We start from the raw sequence: 23,362 nt of genomic DNA, 5'->3' as shown, positions 1-23,362 counted from the left end.
TATAATGGATTGAAATGGTTAAAATAAAAGAGAAACATATTTGTGGTTATAAAATGGATTTTAGTCTCTATCCATGCAGTGTGTGTATGTTGTTGGACAGAATGTGCCAGCAACGTCAGTCCAGGAGGCACATTGCATGCATTGAGGGAACTAAATCAGCTATCTGTGTTTTCTAAACGTTAGGACACCCCCATGGGGAGAGTTAAGATCTAGGTTTGTGCGTCAGATGCCATCAAAGGGCTGCAGGAGTTGGCTAGGTTCAATCTCTCTGCCACATGTGTCAGAAAGGGCTGTTTGCTAAGGCTAGTCTTCAAGTCTGGATCTTGCATTCTCGCACTCTGTCTCTCCTTCTCTTCTGTCTAACTCTCTTGGATGACTGCTAAAGGTATGTGCAGTGTGAGAGTCAGACCAGCTGTTTCTCTCACATCTTACTTGACTCAGAGAAAAAAAAGACATGTGCTCTCATATTAATCCAGTTTTCAAAATAAAACCATATTCATTATTTTGTATATAACTACAACGCGTTTCTTTCTAAATGTATTAGGAATTCTAAATTAGTGTTAATTGATATAATCTGTTTTTAAATGTCTTTTTTGAGATAATTACTGATAAGTGCTGTTCATATTTTAATATTAGGTAAGCCTAAGTATCTGTGGGAATTAAGTATTGCTACATTGCATGCAAAATTCTAAATGTATTTTGTAGGGTAAAAATAAATGTATCAACATTAAGGCTACACTAGTATTATCTACACTAACCTGTGCATGGGTTTAAAAGAAAAGGGGTAAAATGCTTTTTTTTTTTTTTTTTTTAAGACATGCACACTTCATTTTAGATTACTGTTCAGTTTTAGCCACTTTGGAGCACCCTACCCTACAAAGCCACACTGAAGAGGAAAATGACTGATGTATATATCCACCTGTATTTCACTGGCATTGTGTTGTGGATAGCACAGAACTCCAGCTCCTTCGTTTTGCCAAACGCTACCGGCGTCCTGCAGCATCCAGCCAGCGGTGCTGACTCAGACCTCGAATTCAGGGACTTACTCAGCCCCGGCGTTCCTCGCAACAGACGGAAGCGCTACATCTCCTCCAGAGACATGGGCACGCTTTTGGATTACCACAACCGGGTGCGGTCGCAGGTATTCCCCCCAGCGGCCAACATGGAATACATGGTAGGTAAATGGTAAAAAAAAAAAAAAAAACTCAGCTTCAGGATGTTTCTTACTTTTTAACTAGTTTTGTAGCATCGACTGGGGCTAAAGCAGTACAGTGTGGTTGAGAAGAAATGCAGCGTTTTGATTCCCTCATAGATTAACTTAAGAGTTGGTCAGAGACAGCGTTTTGAAATGTAAAAATGTAAATGAATCAGAGATTTCAAAAAGTCAAAGTGAAATTGTCATTTCAAAAATAGGGAGGGAATTGTCTAACCTGTTTATAGAGAGATTGATTATATAATTGGCATTTGTAAAGTCTGTACAGACGCGTGATAAATCATATATAAACATTGTAAAACCTATTAAACACCATGGCTAACCATGATAAAGCTTGGAAAATGCATAGTTTATGGGCAGGGAGAAAATGTGGTAAACTGCAAAGCTAATGTGCAAATACACCATGGTGAACTTAAAGGTTCAATTGCCTGTGAAATCTGCAGGAATATAATACTGGTTGGTTAAGTTCATTTTAGTTGTTTCTTACAGGTTTGTACATTCCTGGGAGTCTTTCTTTGCAGAAAAAGCACGGAGACAAAAGGTCCAACCTCAAAAATTTATTTTGCATATTAGGAGGGAAAAGAAAACAGTTGCCTTTTTCCTCTATCCATTTAGGTAGCAAGTTGCACTCTCATTACTTTAGGTTATTTGCTGCATTGAATGCTAGAAGGAATACAAGATGAGGTGTGTTGGCCAATGAAGAAGGTGCTAGTGTAACAGTGGCAGTGTGCTGGATCTGGTTCATGTCCAGCAATGAACAGAAGCTGCCTTGCTAATGTTGTAAGGCGTCCAGTAAACCAGCTGTTCATTTTCAATGAATGAATACTGCTGCAATGCACATTTTATTCGGAGGGTTTTTCGAATATGTAACAGTTTAATGCATATTGTTGGTAATAATTTGTTCTGTACTGTGAATGATATTCCACCTTCCATTTAAGACTGAATCGTTGTAGGGGTGGGGAGGTTAATCTTTCAAGTCCCAAAGTCCCCTTCTGGACATGTTACACATTACACTCAAAAACCAAACCTGCCCTTCTGATACCTCTGCAATCACAATGGCTGTGTGGCAGGTAGGAGTTGAAACCCCCTCTAAAACCCCCTATTGAGGCAGCTGAGACACACAAACACACACATATACTGTTTCCATTTAGACCAGAACACTATGAGATTGATACCAGTATAATACCAGAGTACAATCCTGAAAAAAATGGATTACCAGTATAATGGCTTCTACCTTAGCCCTCTTATACAGATAATTGCACATTGCCATTGAAGATAACTTGATAAGGGGAGGCCTTTAGTAAACTGAACTGTCATATGTATTCACCCTTGTTCACTCTATGTTAAATCTTCATTAAACGATTCATCTCATTTTATTCAGCATTAGATATCTAGTACTGGCATTGATTATAATAGAAGGGAGACAACAGCTTGTGCCACTACTGATAAAACATTAAGAACACTTTTTTAGCTTACTAATACTGTTAATAGGTAATATATACTATACTGTTTATAAAATAATAAAAACGGTAAAATAAAACCTCATTTGCTAAACATTACTACAGTAGCATCTTTAAAAGTAACAAATGTACCACCCTTTCAATAATACAACCGATCTGGAGATTATAATCCTGAAGTAGGGATCTGATGTTTGCAGAACAGTTTTAGGTGGCCTTTATTTATTTTTTAATAAACATAAAAGTCACGATATATTAACTAACCGTTAACAAAACATCTGTTAAATGTTAGTAAGCTTGTCGTTAGCAGCTAACTTGAACAAAAGTTATTGTATTTCTTGCTCTTATTGTATTACTTGTATTGTAACGCTTGAAATGTTTTTGCTTACGATTGTAAGTCGCCCTGGATAAGGGCGTCTGCTAAGAAATAAATAATAATAATAATAATAATAATAATAATAAACTAAAAAGGTGCCTCTTAAGGTAAAGCGTGACCGAAAAAATGTATTATCCAGACAATTTGAGCATGTTTTGTTCTTGTCTTGCAGATCTGGGATGAAAGACTGGCAAAGTCTGCTGAAGCCTGGGCAGCACAGTGTGTGTGGGACCACGGCCCCCCTCAGCTCATGAGATACATGGGCCAGAATCTGTCCATTCATTCTGGGAGGTAAACCAAGGCTCTTCCTTTCATTTTTGTTGGCATGTCATCTATATTTCTGCCTTAAGTAAATCATGTTTAAAAATCCACATTTTATCATAGACTGCTGAAAGGTTTAAAGAGTAAATCCATTCAATTTTATTTTTTAACTCTCCCTCTACCTTTGCATGATGCTTGCAATCTGAGTACTTACTCAAATACTGGGTTTTCTTTATTGTTTCTGTTTTGAGGATTTTTCATCTAGACTGAGGAGCTGCTCTTTAATTCTAGTTGGCCACCATATATGTAACATAGACTAGATCTGTGTCTTTATAAAAGTAGAGCCAGTGATCTACACTGTGATATGTCTATAGCAGGCAGCTAGAACAGAAGAGAAGCTCCTGAACTGGGGTGAAAGCCAGAATACAGAAAAAGTATTTGCAGTAAGACTTAATAAAAAGGTAAGAACATTGAAAAAAACAACAAAGAAAGTCATTTGGACCTACTAACTCTTTAAAGAATAACCCTCTTCTGTGAGCACTGACTGTAGCTGTTGTCAATGTCATCTTTCATGAGCACTGAGTGGGCAGTCCAGTTCAGTGAAATGATCGGAGGATACGCAGAATAAAAGTCTTACCTTCCAAGTTACACAAATCTTCTTTTTAATTATGAATGGATTTTTCCTGTTTGCTTCCAGATATCGCTCAATCATCGAGCTTGTCAAGTCATGGCATGACGAAAAGCAATATTACTCCTTTCCCAATAAGTGCAGTGGATCTGTCTGTACCCATTACACACAGGTAGGTAATAAACCCTGAATTCCATTCTGTGATCTGATTGCATTCAAATAAACAATTTTTCTCAGCAGTATTTCAATTCCCATTTCAGATGGTGTGGGCCAACACCAATAGAATGGGATGTGCGGTTAACACCTGCTCCAACATGAATGTGTGGGGAAGCAGTTGGCGCCGTGCAGTGTTTCTGGTATGCAACTACTCCATTAAGTGAGTATATGAATCTTGATGTTATCCAGAGTTATCTTGTACTGTTGTCTTTTTCACCCCTTTATAACCTTTTCAGAATGGTTCATAGTTCTTTTGCTCTCACATTAAATTTCGTTTTTTCACTGTTGCTCAAACAGGCTTCAGTCTCTGTTGCAGGCCTCTTTTGTTTTGCCTTTTGTCTTTGGTTCTTGGTTCTTGAGAAATCATGTGACACTGTGACCTTTCAACAGTCAATAACCAGGCACCAGTGACATATTACAAAGCAACACAGGCCTGCAAGCAAGTTGGCAGTCAGATTGACAGAGCGATATAGAAAGGTGATTAAAAATATACTTTTAAATACAGGTATATTACCAATGTGTACTTACTATTCACTAATATTCTTAAACTTAGCGCACAATTCTGTGATTGTGCGTAACAAACTCCATACATTAACAAGATGTGCTTAACAAGGTCATTTTCCTGATCATTTATTTTATTTGTAAGCACATGCAATAAAAGTTGATGGACCTAAAGCTTAAAGTGTATCCTAAAATCTCAATATTAGAGAAACAGAACTCACAATTGCAAGGAACCTTTTAACTCTCATTACAATCAATCAGTAACTTTAACCATGGTTTTATCAGTTCTAAAAACTATTAAAGTACTTGCACTCATGGCTTCCATTGTTTGTTTATTTGTTCCTCCATTTTCTGTTGCCAGGGGTAACTGGGTCGGGGAAGCACCCTACAAGATGGGAAGGCCCTGTTCTGCCTGCCCTCCAAGTTACGGAGGTTCCTGCAGCAACAATTTATGCTCTTCAGGTTTTAAATCCAATAAAGTTAACTGATTTTAGAATTTTTATACTGTAACATCTCACATATAAAGCCACAAGATGGAAGAGGTGCTCAGTTTTGATATTGTGTGTTTTTAGTTTTTTTTTTTAAAGAAAACATTTTGAAACTATTATCAACTTTACCTTCCTGTATAATAAGGGTGCCTGTTCTATTAACTTATACAAATTAAATATGGCAGAATTTGACCCACTTTTATTATGAAATACAATACAATATAGTGAAACCATGTTAGAACAAGTTTAGTAGGACATTGCTTAGGTCATTAAGACCTCATAAAGGTACAGTATTTTGTAACAGGAATCCCTTGTAAGACATCCACGTGTACAAAGAAATACCACTTTAAGAAATGTCACCGTTTCTGGAGTTCAATTAAAGCTAAAGCTGGTTTTCCAGTCCAACAGCAAGCACTAGTGGACACAATTGGAAGATACTAATGCAGGTATGCTAACAAAATAAAAGATTGCGTTGTTGATCAAACTACACCTGCTGAAACATACATTTAGGGATTTATAAATTTGTTATACAAAACAATCCTCCCTATGTATAATTTCGACTTATTTTCCATTACTTTTTAATAACAGGCTGTATTTTTTTTCCAGTGTTTTTAAATTCTCAATTTTACTTTTTATATAAGTTTTGATATTAAAAAAAAAAATCAGTGAGGTTTTATTTCATTATTTATTAGTAGTTTGAAAAGCATCTCTATAATATTGTTTTATTACATGTGAAATGTACATACACTATGTTATATCTTCTGCAGTTGTTACATCTGGATTACCAGATGTTTTTATGTTGCACTGTTAGGTTTGTATTTTGTTTGTTTTAAGAATAAAGGATTTTTTTCTTTTTTTTCTACATGATTTTGTCATGTGTAGTTGATTATAATATATAGACCATTTTCTGTAACTTGTCCAAATATGTAAACATTCTTACGTAATGGGTCGTATTTATTGGCAAAGCCAAATGCAGCTACATATTCACAAAGCTTTATAACTCAAAATAATGAATAATGGTTTAAGAAGCACCTGACAAAACCGCCCCCAGCTTCTTCTTTCACACACTTGTGTGTGTGTTGCTTCATGGTCACACTATTGATAAGTTAACTTTGACATCCTTTCTAAAGAAGTGGACACAGTTTACAGACTGGTGAATAAAATGTCTTATCTGCTGTTTCGCCACCATGCTGCAATTAGCATACATGATTTTCGACATGGCATAAAACATGAGACAAGTGTAAAGCAAACAGGAGGTGTATGCAACTAAAGAGATATCTGTGTCCAGATAATACTGCTGTGTTCCGCAAGCATGTTTTAATCAGCTCATTGATTATTTTGATTGGTCTCAATCAGCAGTGATCTGCTGTTTTTAACTTACAGTGAAGCCCTCTTAAGTTCATCTCAGTTAAGATTAAATCGCAGTTTCCATCAACGTTATATTACATCTGGCTTTTCCATAATATTTCAACTGAATCTTGTTTTGTTGTCTCACACTATACTGAACCGTTGGTGTGAAACTGAGCAACACAGCACAGTAGCAACAACTTTTGCTTCTATAGCAACTGGTTTTTAAATATTTACACATTTCTAATTCAAGTATAAAATACCAAGCAAGGGTAAATAAAAGGGGGACCAATGGATATTATGTTGAGGTTTTGGTTATTAATTGGAACCTATGTTGTGTTTCTGAAAGGAGAGTCCACCCTCTAATCACATACGTAATCACACTGTTCCTATAAACAGCCCTGTCGCCTGCGCCTCTTTGCCGTTTCTTTGTTTGGTCCTCCTCCTCCCCAGCCTCCACCTTGCATCATGTCTTGTCTAGGGGGAAGGTGGCCCAGCATGCCACTTGTCTGGCCCGCTGGCATTAGCTGTCATCAATCGATAGTCATTACATCACAGTTCAGCCAGCACATATTTTCAGAGCTATTTACTCCTAATTGGCATCTCTGTAATGATAAAAACAAAAACAATTTACCATTCTAAAACACATACAAAAAATGTTTAAGACTATTGGGTCCTAAAATAAAATGGGTTGTTTATTTTAAGTTATTCCATTAATTGCTTTTTTTTCTGAAAGAAATGTGTTATCACAACAAATAGAATCTTACCCTCTGTGTTAAAGTGTAAAACATCATGAATCAGGTTGGTGTTGTCTGAATAAACCACTCCTATATGTGTTGTATATGTCAATAGATAACAGTGACACACACTTTTCTTTGCACCTGTGAGTGTGTGTGAGCACAGCAAGAGGGTTAATTGGATGATTGTTTACTTGATAATTGATAGGGCTATAAAAGTAGGCAGCTGTGTGGAAAGGGAAGAGGAAACAGAATGTAAGTTTTCCCACAAGCAGCATTTCCGCTGCCTGAGTGCTCCGCACAGCTGTCAGCTTTGCCGCTGCCAGCATTGCCACACCCACAGTTGGCCCTGCTGGAGCGCCCTGCATCACCGGCAGTGTTTCCACAACAAGCATTTTCGCTGCCAGAATACCACGCACCACTGTTGCCGTTGGGGTCACCCCGGCAGTATTAGGTGAGGAGACCACTACCACAGCCCCAAACACCAACCCACCCACAAGAGTCCATGTGGGGAAGAATGGACATATGGTGAGGGGGGGTTTAGGGGGGTTTACTTTACTATCAGCGTGAATTTGTCAGCATTAAGAATCTTTCCACACCTCTTTAATCAGATAATAGTTTACTATCAGTTAAACATTCACTGTAGGTGACCATGGAGGCCAAATCCACTACAGTAGGGCTGCACCCAAAGGCCCTCTGCAGATATTTTTTTTACAGCCAGACCCTAAATTTCTTAATTAAACAAAAGGGAATGAGCAATTTAGTATTTACTGGTGGTACGCTATTAAATATGACATCATTAGAGTAGCATCATTAAAAAAAAAAACACTTATACAAAATAAACGGCATGATGGCCAAAACAAACAGACACACAAAACAAACAAGTACCGTGCTGGTCGAAATCCAGCACGAGTAGCAATTGTAGTTCCATTTCTTTGTATATTCACTCATGTCTCGATCTTACTGCCTGAACACCCAACCCCAGAGTGAGAGATTTCCACCTCATTTATGCAGCTGTGCCTGGCTCGATTGCCTGTTAGTCATTCAATCAGGTACAGGCACATGAACTGCTTTGGCAAGGAAGACAATCAATCCTTCCCTGCCAACTGTAAACACCTGTGCACAAATCCATACATCTTAAACACTAATAACACCACACCCCGTGCACCAATACATACATACATTGTAACTAATAATAACATAAATACAAAACACGCCCAGGGGCGGGGTATCCCGCCACATTTCCCTACAGTTCTCTTAGAAGTCCAGGTTTACCTGGGGTTTAATTGAGAATAAATGTATTCATTAACGCTATCTTGCAAAAAATATAAATATATAATTTTCTATGTATCCTGAAACAATGACAATATAATGAAAATTAAAAAATATTATTGAATTATAAAATAAATCTCACGCCACCTGGACTGTCTAATTTAATTTCAGTACATTGGTCACAATGCAACACACAATCAATGGAAACCCAACACAGCTGCCATCTTGGTACGACCAATCCAAGTTTACAGACTGCACTGAGGCAATGTGAAACTGTTTGAACCTTTGAGCTTCGTGAAGCAGGAAGTGTCCTCATGGCCCCTGGATCAACCGTTTTCATTTGTATGGGAGGCGCAAAGCACTAGACTAGAGCAGGCTTTCTACAGAGGAATTCATTTTAAGACATTGTTGTTATTTAATGTGTGCCCTATTTGCGGCTGCATTCATAAAATGAAGCATATTGCAAGTTTGTTTTAACAATTTCAAAATACATGCACAATTACTACCCTGCAGTGACACAGCAGTAACACAGCTCTAATCGTTGATACACTTGCATACTGTAGTATGCATGGACAGTTCTGCGCCTGTTAAGGAAATGAACACATTAACAAGGAGATTTTCACATGTTTTCCCAATCAATATGCTAAGAGCATGACATCTATTTAACAAAGTGTAACTTCAGTGTTGCTAGTGTACAGCATTTTGAAGTGTGTGTAAAATTCGATAAAATTGCTCAAGCTTCAAGACTATGGATGGATCATTTCAGTTTTTGACTGACACATATGCAAAATGGTGAAAAAATAATATGGCAGTAAAGCCGTGTTTGAGTTTCTATCCTCACGTTACTATAGTTACAGCTGCTATAGATTCGACCTGCATAAGAGCCTGGTTACTGTTTAACCTCCCCACCCACATTTGTCCAGATTAGAGAATCAATAAGATAACAGCGGGATTACAGGCCTTACCTTACACCAACAACACCTTCCTCTTCCAACCGAAGAAACCCGACACAACTGCAATATCGTTCTCTAAAAGGTAAAAAACAACAACCACAAAGCATCTTTCTCGTGAAAACTTGTGGGTCAAGATATGGTCAATGTTAACAGGCAGACCAACGTGAATATGGACCTTCCATACGGTAAGCTACCAGCAACTTTTTATTCATTTGTTGTGCATCAACATTACAGTATGAAGGTGTGGGATAGATTACTTTCTGTTACTGCTTGTGGGCCTAATGGAAGCAGATAAATGTTCCACAGACACATATATCTGGACATTATCCTACGCAGAGTTACAATATTATGCAGAAGCACAATATGACCAAACATAGCCTTGCAGGAGAAATGTGTTGTGTTTTTAGAAAGGGGTTATAGAAAATAGAGAAGCACAGCTCATTGCAAAAATATACAGGATACGTCTGGGACTTTGATTACCGAATAACAATCAGGATTCGAAACTGTGACTCCCAATGGGACATTTGCACTTCCGAATGCAGACTGGAGAGCCAGTACCTGCAACTCCATTCTGCTGCATAACTACTGTAAATAATTTAAACAGATACCGCTGCGGGTGTGTAGGATTTGTAGAATGTAATTTGGCATAAATCAGATGAATAAATTGCAACAAAGATGTTGTGAGGCACATAGCTTGTTTGTTCAGATGCTGTGTAGATTTTATAGCCCAGTCTGGGGGCATGTATGTAAATTAGATTTTTAAAAGACAGTATTGATTATTGACAGGTGCACAGCATGGGCTTGTTCTGATTCTAAAACAGGGCTTCCCAACCCAGCTCTCAATTACTTAACTAGACCCTTAATGAACTAATACTTTGCTTAATTAGACCTATTTACTTGTTTTCAGCTCTTAAACAGTTGCAGATTTCACGTTAGCCGTAACATTTTATAACTTGAGCTCTGCAACTTTTTAGGAGCTGAGAACAATTAAAAATATCTAATTAAGCAAATTATTAGTTCAATTAAGGGTCTAGTTAAGTAATTGAGAGCTCAGTTGGGATGAAAACCAGCAGACACATGGGGTCCCCAGGACCAGAGTTGGGACGCCCTGTTCTAAAAGGATACTTTTCAAAATACAGGTACATGAACACAATGTAGCTTCACTACAATAACACTGTTACATAGATGTTGTTACTGTATGCAGTGCCAAGTGCATGTAATAAATATTAGTAAAAGATAACTACAGTGTAGTATAGTTAATGAATCTGAATTTTGTAGAGTATCAGAAAAGCGACAAGGATGCCAGTTGCACTTCAAATTGCATATGAAATATGTTTAACTAAATATACAATGTCTTGGTTTGAACATTGTTTTGCTCAAGTTGCTAGTATAAGAAGCTGGAGACTTGGAGGCATCTGTCTACCTACGTCACACTTTCATTTTGAACATATATCAACTACTTACATTTTTAAATGACATATTGTGGACATGTATCTCAATAGATCTGTTTCTGACTGTGTACTTTTAAAAAGCAATTGGGCTCATATCCCAAAGAAACCATACTGTACATTTATTCAGATGTTAGAATGTTGTAATTTGTTCTTTTTTTCTAAATAGTGGTCCTTGCGAGGGACAACGAGACTATAGTCAGGCATGGTAGGCCCGGCCCTTCTGCCCTTAGCTTCTGTCACCCGAACCGCCAACTGAGCCGAGCTGTGTGATGGTGTTGTGTGGACGTGTTCACCAGGGTCTGAACTGAGACTTGTTTGACCTGTCAGATTCAAACCTAGACTCCCAGAGTCATGGACTTGCTGCTGTGCTAGGGTTCTCATGTCTGAAAAGAGACACACAGGCATGATGCTGAAAGAGGACACGGTGTCACAGTCACACCACGTGTCTGAGTGGCTTCCCTCAGTTGAAATAGCTTTGAGAAGCACAAGGGGTGTATTAGCTCAAAGCCTTTGTTTACAACCACATGCTTAAGGACCTGGTCGGCCTGCAGTAAACTTTATGTTACAAATACATTTCCTTGGCAACTGCCGTCTTTAAGCTTCTTTCAGGCACAGATATTCCGTTATGTTACATTTCTTTGTGCAAATGAGGAATGTTGCATTCGTTGGCCTAATAAAAGCCAGTGGAATTCAGTTGTTCTTTTCTGCAGGCTTTCAATAGAAATTTATTGGTGAACCTTTTTTTCTAGAAGGTAATCACAGTGAGAAATGATGTCAAGTGTGGCTCAGTCGTGGTGGTACCACAGGACCATAACCCCCCTGCCCCCAAGTTGCTTGACAACATTCATTCTCAGGTTCAGTGGGTTTATTTGATATTGCATCAAATTAATATACTGATGCTAGTGACCCTGGATATTACTTAAATTATCAGACAAAACATTAAGTGCACTGTGGCAGGACAGAGGAAAAGCCGTACACATAAATAGAGGGGACAGGCCAAAGCCCAATATATGTGTTTATTTATCACGGGTATATAAACCGGTATGTCGGTGTGTTCTGTGTGGTTGTTCGAGAGGAGGAAAGGGAGCGAGCGAGAGAGAGAGAGAGAGAGAGAGAGAGAGAGAGAGAGAGAGAGAGAGAGAGAGAGAGAGAGAGAGAGAGAGAGAGAGAGAGAAAGAGAGAGAAGAAAAACAAAAGTGAAAATAAGGATACTCGTTGTTTCAAAAATATAACTCAGGCTAATTGACAAAACAGTTACACATATTTAGATAATAATTCTTATCATTGGTACCCAAAAGTTTAATCGATTCATCCTTTAAAAACTCTTTAAAAAAAACAGTTAACATACCAAATAGTAATCTTATTAAATAGTAGTCTTGAAACAAGAAACGTTTTCAGTGTGATTATTTTGACATACTCTTATTTGCATGCTACCATTTGCTTGTATAGCCATCTATTTTTTGTCAAATCCGCTGCTTTAGTAGTGATGTAAAATCAGTGGAGGGCTTTGACACGATAAAGGTACTTGGACAGGCACTTTATTTACATCTTTCACTAGGAGTCAAGCAAAGATGTGGCACAACATGATGTTCTGTCTAGGTTAGCAATACAATCACATACTCTTTACTCCAGCTATTATTTTCTCTTTGTGTACCACTGTGTGTCATTTGCATATACACGACTGGCGTTTCACTTCCTCTATGGGAGCACTTGTGCTGGAGTGAATTCTATCAGCACATATACCACTGTCAGAGTCCCAATTCAAACCGTGTTGATCTTGTTCTGCTGCTGATCGAAACAAACAGAATCGATGCCAAATGGCTTTAAACTCAATCCCACTTTCAGATGGAAACAAGCTACTGGAAAGTATTTAACAAATGCATGTTGCAGGTTCTCCATCACGTTTTTACTCTGAGAGTATGCATATTTCTGCTGGATAGTGGTCTTCAGAACACACTGCAAACTGTGGGGCAGATGCAGCACTGCTTGTCATGGGAATGCTGCCCTTTTGACATCTTCTGACAGACGGAATTCATCTCTTTACCTGGCCCAAAGCTAATTGGGGACACAAATCAGTCCTTTTATAGTCCAGTTGAAAACTGTAATAAAAGAAAATAAAGACATCCCGATAATACGAGCAATGGTCTTCCTATATGTGTGGACAGCGTGTGCTGTAAATTTTCATAATGGTTTGACTTCTGCGATTTGTTTGTACCAAATATAGGGCAATGCAGTCTCTGTATTCAGTAGGCAAAGCAAGGGTAGATAAAATAGCTTGAGCCATTGGTGGAATGTGACCCCAGTGACAATGCTTTCTGATTTTGGTTTCACAATGGAGTGAACCAAAACAGAATGTTTTTTGTTTAAGCGTGATGGTACTAGGATGTGATCTAGTGTATTACTGGAACCTACGTGGTTATTTAGCTGTTACTTCAAACATTAGAATGGGAAAGTGGAACAATACACAATCGACAAAATCATTGCAGTATGTTACCCAAACCCCACCCACACCCCCATTTTTAGATGACATTAATATTGTGAACTTAACTAGCTGCTGATGTCTTAATGGGCTTTACAGTATGTTGGTTCTGGTTCATATAAAAAATAAGATATTTCGGTAACACTTTATTTTACTGATCTGTTATAAGTGGTTATAAAAAATGGCAAAAGTGGATAATAACTGTATTACAAAAACAAAGCAGCCCCATACAATTGGTGAGACAGACATATAAAAACAGACAGAGAGACAGACAGACAGGCATAGAAAGACAAATACCTGAAAAGACAGACAGACTATATATTATAAACAATAGTAAAAAAAAAGTGTATAATAATAGTCTTATTATTTCTAATCATATTCTATAATTGTTAATAGCATCTTTAATAACATGTTTATAGATTGTTTATAATAACTTATAACGGATCCCTAAACTAAAGTGTTACTGATATTTCTTGGTTCAGATATTGGTCACATTTTCTACTGAGTGTCATAAAAAAATACTAATTGACAATTCCATTGCATTACTTTTTTTTAATATAGTAAGTGCCAGATAATTTCTCACCCAAACAAAAACACACACACAGTCTGCACATTTTTGCTTTAAGAAATAACCCAATTTCAGAGCACCTCTTGGTTTATTTGCTAGCTTGCAGAAAGTTAAATTAGTCAACAGTACTGTCGGTGTACTGAGTACTGAGTAATGTGTCTCTCTGATAACCTAGGGAGGTGAAGTGAGGGTCGGTTCATGCCACAGATATAAACAGCAAGACCGTGTCAACAAGAGGCCTGCCACAGAGCAAACAAACACACGTCAGCTTTACACTGCACTGCACTCATAAAGAAATGAAACTGCTTTTAAAGTTTTATTGCTGGTAATGCTGTGCGTTGAAACCTATGTGTTTTTATTTCAAGTAGCTACATGTGTGTAGTTCTACTAATGCAATTTAAATAACCCAGTATGTTAATTTAGGAGATTCACCTTCATATGTTCTTACTATTTGTTTACCAGTAGTTTGAAAGCAAATTCAAAGGCAGAGAGAAGAGTAAAACATCAACAGTAAAAAAACAAAAAAAACAACGAGGACACTCACCTTTTTACTGATAAAATTGGTTTATTTCTCTTAGTAAATGTCAACTTTCACTTTAAAATAGGTCCATGCAAGTTTGTTATCAACCGCAGTGCATTTCTGTGTTTGGAATGGTTTAGTTCCTGATGGATAATGCTGGACAGTGTGAATGTGTTGTGTAAAAGACCTTTAGACCATATTCTGGGTAAATTTGAAAACCACTGAATAACGTGGTGTCCAAGAAAATAATCAAATAACCCTCTCAATGTGCATTGCTTTTAATATCAGCTATTTATTTATTTATTTATTTATTTATTTATTTATTTATTTATTTATTATTACTAGGATTTACTGCAGAATTGCTTTAATTGAAAGCTTGTTAGACTCAGTAGTGATGGTTATTTGTTTAATGTTTCCATATGCAATAAAACAAATGTGTGAGTATTAAGCAGTTTAGAGCAGTATAGAATGTAGTATACTATGTGAACACTAGAGAGGGATAGTGGACTGCCTCCAGTGTCAGGTTCATACTGGCTTCTGCCACCTAACAGGTGAGGCTTTACATTATTGTTTCATAAGAACGGTATCTGTCTGTTTCTAAAATGTTTAGTGCGGTTACCTGTGATACCAGCTCATGTTTATAAGCACTTCTTGAACAAACCTTTCTTAAAACAGCCCATGATGTTTTGTGAATATAGCCCAGTGCTTGTTAGGTTTAGGTGCTGTAAATCTTGGACAGTTCCTAGTTCCTGAAATTAGATCAGAGTTCTATAACTTGACAATGAGGGTATTTATATTTGGTTGCCTGGAAGAGAAAATTAGACTGATTTTATGATACAATGTTGAATTATTTCATTTATTTTGTACTGGGTTGAAAATTGTATTGCCAGAGATTAATTGTTTTCTAAACAGAGTAATTTTTGTATTTGTGTTTATTTTTTAAATCTATACTGGCACTTTGCTTATAAAAATCTCTAAATTGAAACGCCCACTGTTTGTACAACAACATAGTTCAATTAACTGAATCAACATGGTGTTTTTGTTTTTGAAACACTAAACAAACGCATTAACTAAATGTGAGTTTCTGAGATATATATATATATATATATTTATAGGTGTTAGAATACTAGATTTACAAATGGTATTGATCATTTGTAAGGGGTTGGTAAGGGACATTGTTATAATGTCTAGGAATTTAGGATTAATACTCTAATTTCTCCAATGGATGAAGTGTGACTGTTTTTCACAGTCAGTCAATGCGTGATCTATTAAAGAAAGGGCTAAACCCCGCAGGTTACAGGATTACACCATTGTAAGTAGAAAATAACCCAATCCCAATTCTGTAATCCATACATGTCCTTGATTGTTAAGCATGCATTCCTAGCGATTCCAGAGCTAGCTTGTGTAACTAGACATACACCAAGAGTTGACTATAACATTTACATACAAACTGACCAAGAGTCATAATGAAGTGGAACCCTGTGGAATTAGCAGGTCTTTACAGTGGACACTGTTAGCCTATTCACCTCCAATGAAATCTCATTGTGACAGGAATTAAAGGATTATCCAGGCTGCCACACTTTAGTTTACAGTCCCTTCATCCCCAGCTTGGTTTCTTAATCAGGGCATGATGCTGCAGTGTTCAGAGGAAAAGAAAATGTACAGGCAGTCAATGAGGCTCTTTTTCTCTGTGTTTTGCGGATCTTATAAAGCATAAATGGAGAAGATGGCTCAATGCATCTCATTACTCCAGGTACTAAGACTTTCATTTCAATAACAGTAACCGTTGGCAACACGACTTGCATACCTTGTATATAAATTCATGCAAGATGACCAATATATGATGCATTTGTCTTGTGTGATTTCCCAGATTGCTTTGTTATGTTATTCTTATTCTAACAGCGAGAATCTAGTACCTCTACTGTACATTTTAAAATATTGGTTCTTTGAAGTAGGCCTGCTTCTTAAATAACAGCGCATTGTTTTGTGAAAAAACTCCACCCTTTCACAAAACCATTGAACAGTGGTACAGTACATGTGCTGTCACTGGGGGTCTTAGAATCGGGATAGTTTTTTTTCTCAGAAACCTGATTTTAGAGGGAAGAATCTAATTACACGTAACCATAAAGTTGATTTAAGGTGAATTTCTTTGACTATGATACTACAGTTTTTAAATACAATCACTGAATTTTTTAGTATTTGTTTCATGTTATTCATTTTGTATCTATTCTATGTTGCTGGTATTTATACTGGGACCTGTCTGGAAATTAGACATTTAGTCTCAGGGAGTAAAATAATAATAATAATAATAATAATAATAATAATAATAATAATAATAATAATAATAATAATAATAATAATAATAATAAATAGTGCACGTTATATTCACCAATCTTCTTAAAGACCTTTTATATTGTAATTCAGTGAAAATGTGTGCTGTTTCATACTCATAAGAGCAACATTAAAGTCAAGAGGCTAGAGCCATGCACTTCTATGTTGTGTCTTTTACACACTGGGTCAGGCGTTGACAGTATTGAAGGGGAAGGGGGTAGCTCATTGCTGTTGCATACCAGTTGATTATCCCCCACTAGGGGGAGCATTGCATGTCCGTTTGTCTTTACAGTCATAGATGAAACCTTTCCTTTCTTTTTTTACTTCCATTTTAACTTGTATCGAGAGAACTGCTTCTCTAGTGGTTACAGCATTCCTTACCACAAGCTTGGGATATATGGATGAACTGTCTGGCTGTCTGTTTGTCATTTTTTACATGTATATAAGGTGCATGTAGATCATGGTGATTTATAATTAAGGATAGAGATACCTCTTGTATTTAGACAGTGAATGCGTCATGGTTGCTCACTTTGTTGGGTGGGGAAAATAAATCCCTGCTTTGCTTCCTTGTTTTTGATAGTGACTTTAGGGAACACCTCACAAACACATCACTACATTATCAACAGTGTCAAAGCTCATATTCATGTGAGCTCTTTAATGAAAATGCAATTAGGTCACACCTTTGGAAAGTGTGATTGAATGTCAGCATAAAACAGGGAGAACCTGGGAGCTGTAGTGTTTGATTTAACTTAATTATAAGAAAACTTATAAGAAACATCAGTTTGATGGAACTATCCAAAGCGTTTGCTACTGTACTTGATTTAGTTTCTCTTATTGTTCACACCTTTGTTAAGTCAGCCCTTAAGATAGTAATATATATATATATATATATATATATATATATATATATATATATATATATATATATATATATATATATTACTGTGTTAGACTGTTACAATTTATAAGCCATATTTCAGTTTTATTCATGTGCTTTTATGAAGAGTACTTAATGAGTAATTGTGTCCACTAGATGGCACTGTTAATTACATAATGCAGTGGTTTTCAAACATTTTTTGGCCCTGCAGCCCTTTCCAAATAATCTAGTTTACCTTGTACCCCCATCTGAGATAGGGTCATAATATACCTATGAAAACAGGGAAAAATACGGTCTTTTCTAATTACTAGATTAAGTACTGTAAATGGAAAACTGCTGTTAAAAACGAATAGAATACAATTAGTTAACCACAGTGTATTAAATGACTAAGGCGTATACTGTGTTTTATGTGGAAACACAACCTTAACAGTGAAAAGATACCAATGTCACATGCATAGTGCACTGCTGCTGTAAAATATGAGAATACTGGCCACAAGCTTGGCTTCTTAGCCACTCAGTTTCTAAAACGTCTCCAGTTCACCAGAGTTCACCAGTAACTGTAGCAAATGATTCAGCCAGATAGTAACTGATTTCTGTAGAAACGGAGACAGCAAGATACCGTCCAAGGAGGAGATCTCAAAATGACATGGTTAAAAAACAAAACAGCAATTTAAACCTTCACCAACATGTATTCTCAGCAAAATGCCAGTTAATAATTAAGCAGCTTTATCATGTGTTGTGATTGATTTACAAAAAGAATTGGTTTTAACGTTTATTGATGCAATTGTTTACTTATTTATTGTACTGAGGCCTACTTACACTTTTATGAGTTTATGACAGGAACCAAAGATAATGGAACAAATGTTTGGCATAAAAATTATACATTGTGCACGATATTATGTTACCTGATTTGACTGGGTTTTATGCAACACTGTAATTATAGTTTCCACCACAATACTTACATAATATTAAAATTACAGTTTATTGTTACAGTGAAAACCAATTGAAAAATGAATTGGTTAATAGAATCAACCACACATTGTAATCAGAAATGCCACATCTATATTAGTTAATCTAAAGCATTTAAACCCATATTTACTGACTACATTTTAAATAAAGTTGTGTATTAAGGATGCTGATAACTTTATGAAAAGGTTACCCATGTCTATCATCTCATTTCTTGGTCAAAACACACACACAAAAATACAATGAATCTTCCAATGGTTTGTGATAGATTAATAAGGCTCTCACAAACACATTAGGCTCTATTTGATGGTAGAGAACAGCTTATCCAGTTGGTTGGAACATACTATTGAAAATCTGGAGATGCACCAAGGAATCTGTCCATGCAATCACATGGTGATCCGCCAGTAGTTTGCCATTGATATATCTAGTTTTTAAAGTCATGGGGGATTTATGATTCAAACCTATTATTCCCAAATATAAAGGAAGCTCTGATTATATATTTGTAATGTTATTCAGCATATGGCTGCTCATTTTGTTCTTTTCTTAAAAATGTCAGTGTTATCCTACCACTTTGAACTTCAACGTAATGACTGCTGACAGTGTGGGTACTCCACCAACCCGCTGTTCGTCCGGTATGGTGGTATTTCTCTGTAAGCTGTATACTGTATAGCAAGACTATACTATTGAAGGGCAAGAGGGCTCACAAGAACACAATAGTTTTATTAATTTTGGTCTTTAAAATAGGGCCATAGTTCTGTATGTTACTGTTTCATTGTGTTAGAAGTTTCCAGTCATCAGTGCCGTAACTTGAATAATTAAATTAATTTAATTATTAAATATTAAATAAAATTATTAAATAATTAATTAAAATGTATATATATTTTGCCAGTATTGAAGTTCCCCTAATAGCAAACCAATTGTACAAGTGTACACAAATTATTGAAATGATTTATCCTGAGTGAAAGTTCAGAAGTAACACACTGTGTAAGTATTTGTTTGTTGCACTGTTGATTTGATGTGTCACACAGTTGTACCACCAGCTAGTAGCTGAGAGGGTCTTTTTTGGACCTTTCAGCATTCACATTAAAAAATGTGACTGTTATTAAAAGTCAAACTGTGTTTGCTAATTCTTTAAGGTGCTGACTAGAGCCTAATGATCCCAATGCAATCCAGGGATGGACAAGCTTTGCTGAAAGGATTATGACATTTGTCATTTACCTTGTGAGATGGTGACATTTAAATCCAATTGCTGTGTGTGGCACGACATGCAAGTAATGAATATGAATTTTGATCCATTCTGTTTTTTTAACTTCTGTATTTTTGGTAATTTCAGTTATACCTTGTTATACGGGAAGCATACAATTGACAGTTCATTAAATCCATTTTGCACACTGTGTTAAATGGCACAATTTGCCAATTTACACTAATCGGGGGCAATGATCTATTTACGAGACAACTGAAGGTAGACATGGGCAATATTATAGTACACTACAAGTACCGCTTATTAAATATATTTGCACAACTGAGCACTGTACCTTGCAAATCAAGTGTTTAAGAATGAAACACACATCTGAAGAAACAGATTAGAAGCACATTTGTAGTATGCATGTACTTTATACAGTGATGTTTGTTTTGGCAATACTGTACTGCAATGCTTATTCCTGTGTAGTCAGGGGCCAGTGCACTGATGAAGGCATTAGACAAAATATTTGTCTACTTGACTTAATCACATTTACCCTGCCAGGATAAGCCGTAGATGTATTTTTTTTTTAGCATTTCACAGCACTGGAGAAACAGCCTGGATTGCATGAACCACTTACTTTGGTTGCCCCAGGAATACACCTGCAAAAATGGTTCAGGCAAGGTGGATGCCCTGGTATTATAATCCAGCTGTGGTTTAAACCGGCAGGTTATAGGTTAATGAGATCAACCCCTTTGTTTCTTATAAGTTTTGCCAGAAAAGGGTAGGTTATTATGTATTTAAGAATTCTTTCAAGCTATTCTTCATATCATGGCAGATGAAGAAAGTCAAGGATCATATGCAGTAAATGCCTTTATCTTGTTCAGGTATTAGATTAACAGCTCTTGTAAGAGGCTATAAGCAAACATTCTAATCAGAAATAAATCTGCCTTCCACCTCAGCTCCTGCTCAGCAGTGTTTTAAACCAGGGATCATTTCATTTTCATTTGCTGGAGGTTTTTTTTTTTTTTTTGCACAATGGTGGTGCAATATTTTTATAGAGGCAGTAAAATATTAGAGTCATCAGCCGTTTATGATTAGCCACAGCCTGAATGCTCAAATATGTGAGAGCAATTTGAATTTCATAGCTTTAGTTAATCTTTATAGAAAAACAGACTATTATATTTTCCTCTCAAGGAGCAGCTAAATCCCTTTCAAACATTTTAATACGATTTCCTCAGGAATATAAATACATCCTAGAGACTCAAACCCAGGCAACATCGAATGCAAATATTCTTTCATTTTATTAATCGATGTTATGCTTTTAATAGAGGAGCAATCGTAAATTCCTAAATAACTTTACCAAAGTGAACTGTATTACTACTGTATTGTATTACTTAGTAATAATAATAATAATAATAATAATAATAATAATAATAATTATTATTATTAGTATTAGTAGTATTAGTATTAGTAGTAGTAGTAGTAGTAGTAGTCGTAGTAGTAGTGTTATTATTCTTATTATCAGAAGTAGGTTTAGTTTAATTTAAAAAAAGACAAAGAGATACAGCTGCAGCATACTTGTGCTCATGTTTAAACACAGCATCAATTCCTTTGCATTTTCACTGAATTTGCTTCTACCAAAGACTATCGACTGTGCAGGGTCTGTTAAAACTCATTAGGGGCCTCAGATGAGATTTTCCATTTCTATATTTCTATATTGAATCAGTTGTATGGGTCAAGAGCCCTGGCTTACAACAATACACCCTGACAGACACAGGTACTGCAGTACTCCTACACAAGCTATCTTTCTGGCACCCTGTAATCCCATGTCCAATAGGTTATAACCCCTTTGGGTTATACAGTGTTTTTTAAATAATAATCCCAATATCAATTTTTCACCAAACTCAAATATGCCTTTCATTGGGACAGAGTGTACAATAGTTTGCCTCTCTTTCTGCAGTAACCCTGGGTTTATTATATTCAAGCAGCTACCAGTAATTCAGAGGAGAATATGTAGATGGTAAACTTGGTAACACTTTAAAACAATACCTGCAAAGTCATAATTAATCCCTGCGGTACAGTATATATTGTAAGAATACCATCAGAAATCGGAAAAATTTATTAATAAAATATACATTCCTATACTGTAATGGACACAAATTGATAATTGAGTTTGTAACAACATCAATATCTGTTTATAGATTTTTGCACCCGTTATGGAAAGCATTGTTTAACTTCGAGATAAATACATTTTTTGTTATCGCAAAGATTAGCCAGTACAAAAAAAAAAGTTTTAATACATTTTGCTGTAACTAGATCCAAGATTTCTTGAAGTATGGCATTGCTAAAGCACAAACATCAGCCAAGCCCGGCTTGCATGAGAAGGCTACAGATCAGTTATCAGTTAACAAGGTTTAGTTCTATGTAATTATACCACCCTGTTGCAACCACACACAATAGCTTCATAATGCTAAGCATTAAGGCCTCAAATACGCTGCTGCAAGCACATTAGCTCAACTAGTATCTATCTTATCATATGCACATCATAGCCATAAAACTTACTTTTTCTACGTGGAGAAGCACCTTTTGAAGTAATAAGCCATTCCTTCATATTCCATATTCCTCTTTTAATTTAGAGGCTGGATTTTAATAGCGATCCTTTCAGGTTTTTTTTTTTTTTTTTTTTTTTTTTAAATGTCGCAGCAGCTTGTTCAAAAGTGATCTCTCTAGAGAAATGCAAAGGTACAAATAGGTTGTGGTTACAGATGGAGTTTGGTCAGTGGTCGGAGATCTATATTCTGAAGGTAGACTTTGTCCACAAACTGGAATTTGAAATTTCAAAGGGAGAAATACTGTAGCACAGGGTGTTGCACAGTTTTGAGCTGTCTTTGGCTGTTGATATTTATCCTGATGCAGTTTGGATCATTGATTGCAGTGAGCTACTTGGTTTTAGTCTTTAACTTAAAGGTAGAATAAGATGAAATAAATATCTGAGTATGGCTTACTGCTGTTTGTATACTTTAAATATAGTCATACAGGATACAAATCCATTGAGATTATTATTATTATTTGTTTATTTAGCAAACGCCTTTATCCAAGGCGACTTACAGAGACTAGGGTGTGTGAACTATGCATCAGCTGCAGAGTCACTTACAATTACGTCTCACCCGAAAGACGGAGCACAAGGAGGTTAAGTGACTTGCTCAGGGTCACACAATGAGGCAATGGCTGAGGTGGGATTTGAACCGGGGACCTCCTGGTTACAAGCCCGATGCATGGTGCAGCATGAGAAATGCATGGGAAACCTTAAAATCACTGAAAATGTATTAAATGTTTGTGCCACAAATGTTTGTTGAGCTTACAAAGTCACTGAATCACAAACGCTTTTTAGACTGGTAAAGTGCATGCTGCTCTGGCAGACTGGAGGCAGTTTATTTGGAGAAAGGAAGTGTGATTGGGGTAAAATTCGGTTCTCTCTGAATAATGGGGTCGTGTAATGAGAATCGCTGCTCCAGCAGTTTGATTTTGCAAATGGGAA

General features: G+C 36.5%; 2 protein-coding genes and 1 long non-coding RNA gene across 6 annotated transcripts in view; 2 read left to right on the top strand and 1 right to left on the bottom strand.

Moving 5' to 3' along the window:
* Positions 1 to 226: 226 nt before the first annotated feature.
* LOC131698608 (peptidase inhibitor R3HDML-like) lies at positions 227 to 6,002 on the top strand. 3 transcript variants are annotated; one of them, XM_058991129.1, is made up of 6 exons: positions 227 to 385; positions 848 to 1,174; positions 3,219 to 3,337; positions 4,005 to 4,107; positions 4,196 to 4,311; positions 5,014 to 6,002. In XM_058991129.1, exons 2-6 carry the CDS (start codon positions 899 to 901, stop codon positions 5,138 to 5,140), a joined length of 741 nt encoding a protein of 246 aa, XP_058847112.1. In that variant the 5' UTR covers positions 227 to 385; positions 848 to 898; the 3' UTR covers positions 5,141 to 6,002. The 3 variants fall into 3 exon arrangements, with proteins under 3 accessions (XP_058847112.1, XP_058847113.1, XP_058847110.1); XM_058991130.1 differs by having other exon boundaries at positions 836 to 1,174; XM_058991127.1 differs by having other exon boundaries at positions 816 to 1,174.
* LOC131698609 (uncharacterized) lies at positions 5,991 to 22,484 on the bottom strand. The gene is made up of 3 exons (XR_009307654.1): positions 22,387 to 22,484; positions 9,462 to 9,524; positions 5,991 to 7,092 (listed from the first exon to the last, which is right to left on the bottom strand). It is a non-coding gene; the product is annotated as an uncharacterized LOC131698609 (long non-coding RNA).
* The window catches only part of LOC131698607 (hepatocyte nuclear factor 4-alpha-like), a 34,694-nt gene continuing 20,822 nt past the window's right edge, over positions 9,491 to 23,362 (top strand). Inside the window, exon 1 of one of the 2 annotated variants that reach the window (XM_058991124.1) lies at positions 9,491 to 9,634. In XM_058991124.1, the coding sequence (XP_058847107.1) occupies positions 9,586 to 9,634 (49 nt within the window). In that variant the 5' untranslated portion in view covers positions 9,491 to 9,585. Of the gene's footprint in view, positions 9,635 to 16,186; positions 16,221 to 23,362 lie in introns of those variants that run through there. The other variant, XM_058991125.1, reaches the window with a different exon arrangement.

Source organism: Acipenser ruthenus, chromosome 18 (assembly GCF_902713425.1).
Source record: "Acipenser ruthenus chromosome 18, fAciRut3.2 maternal haplotype, whole genome shotgun sequence".
In the NCBI taxonomy this organism is placed as follows: Eukaryota; Metazoa; Chordata; class Actinopteri; order Acipenseriformes; family Acipenseridae; genus Acipenser; species Acipenser ruthenus.
This window is presented reverse-complemented; position numbering and strand designations above follow the sequence as displayed.

What these genes read in the sequence shown, in the direction of transcription:
- LOC131698608 (XM_058991129.1), top strand. Translation starts at nt 899, where the DNA reads ATGACTGATGTATATATCCACCTGTATTTCACTGGCATTGTGTTGTGG. An exon ending in CGGCCAACATGGAATACATG is followed by an intron (nt 1,175 to 3,218) that starts GTAGGTAAATGG and finishes CTTGTCTTGCAG; the next exon opens with ATCTGGGATGAAAGACTGGC. An exon ending in TCTGTACCCATTACACACAG is followed by an intron (nt 4,108 to 4,195) that starts GTAGGTAATAAA and finishes TTCCCATTTCAG; the next exon opens with ATGGTGTGGGCCAACACCAA.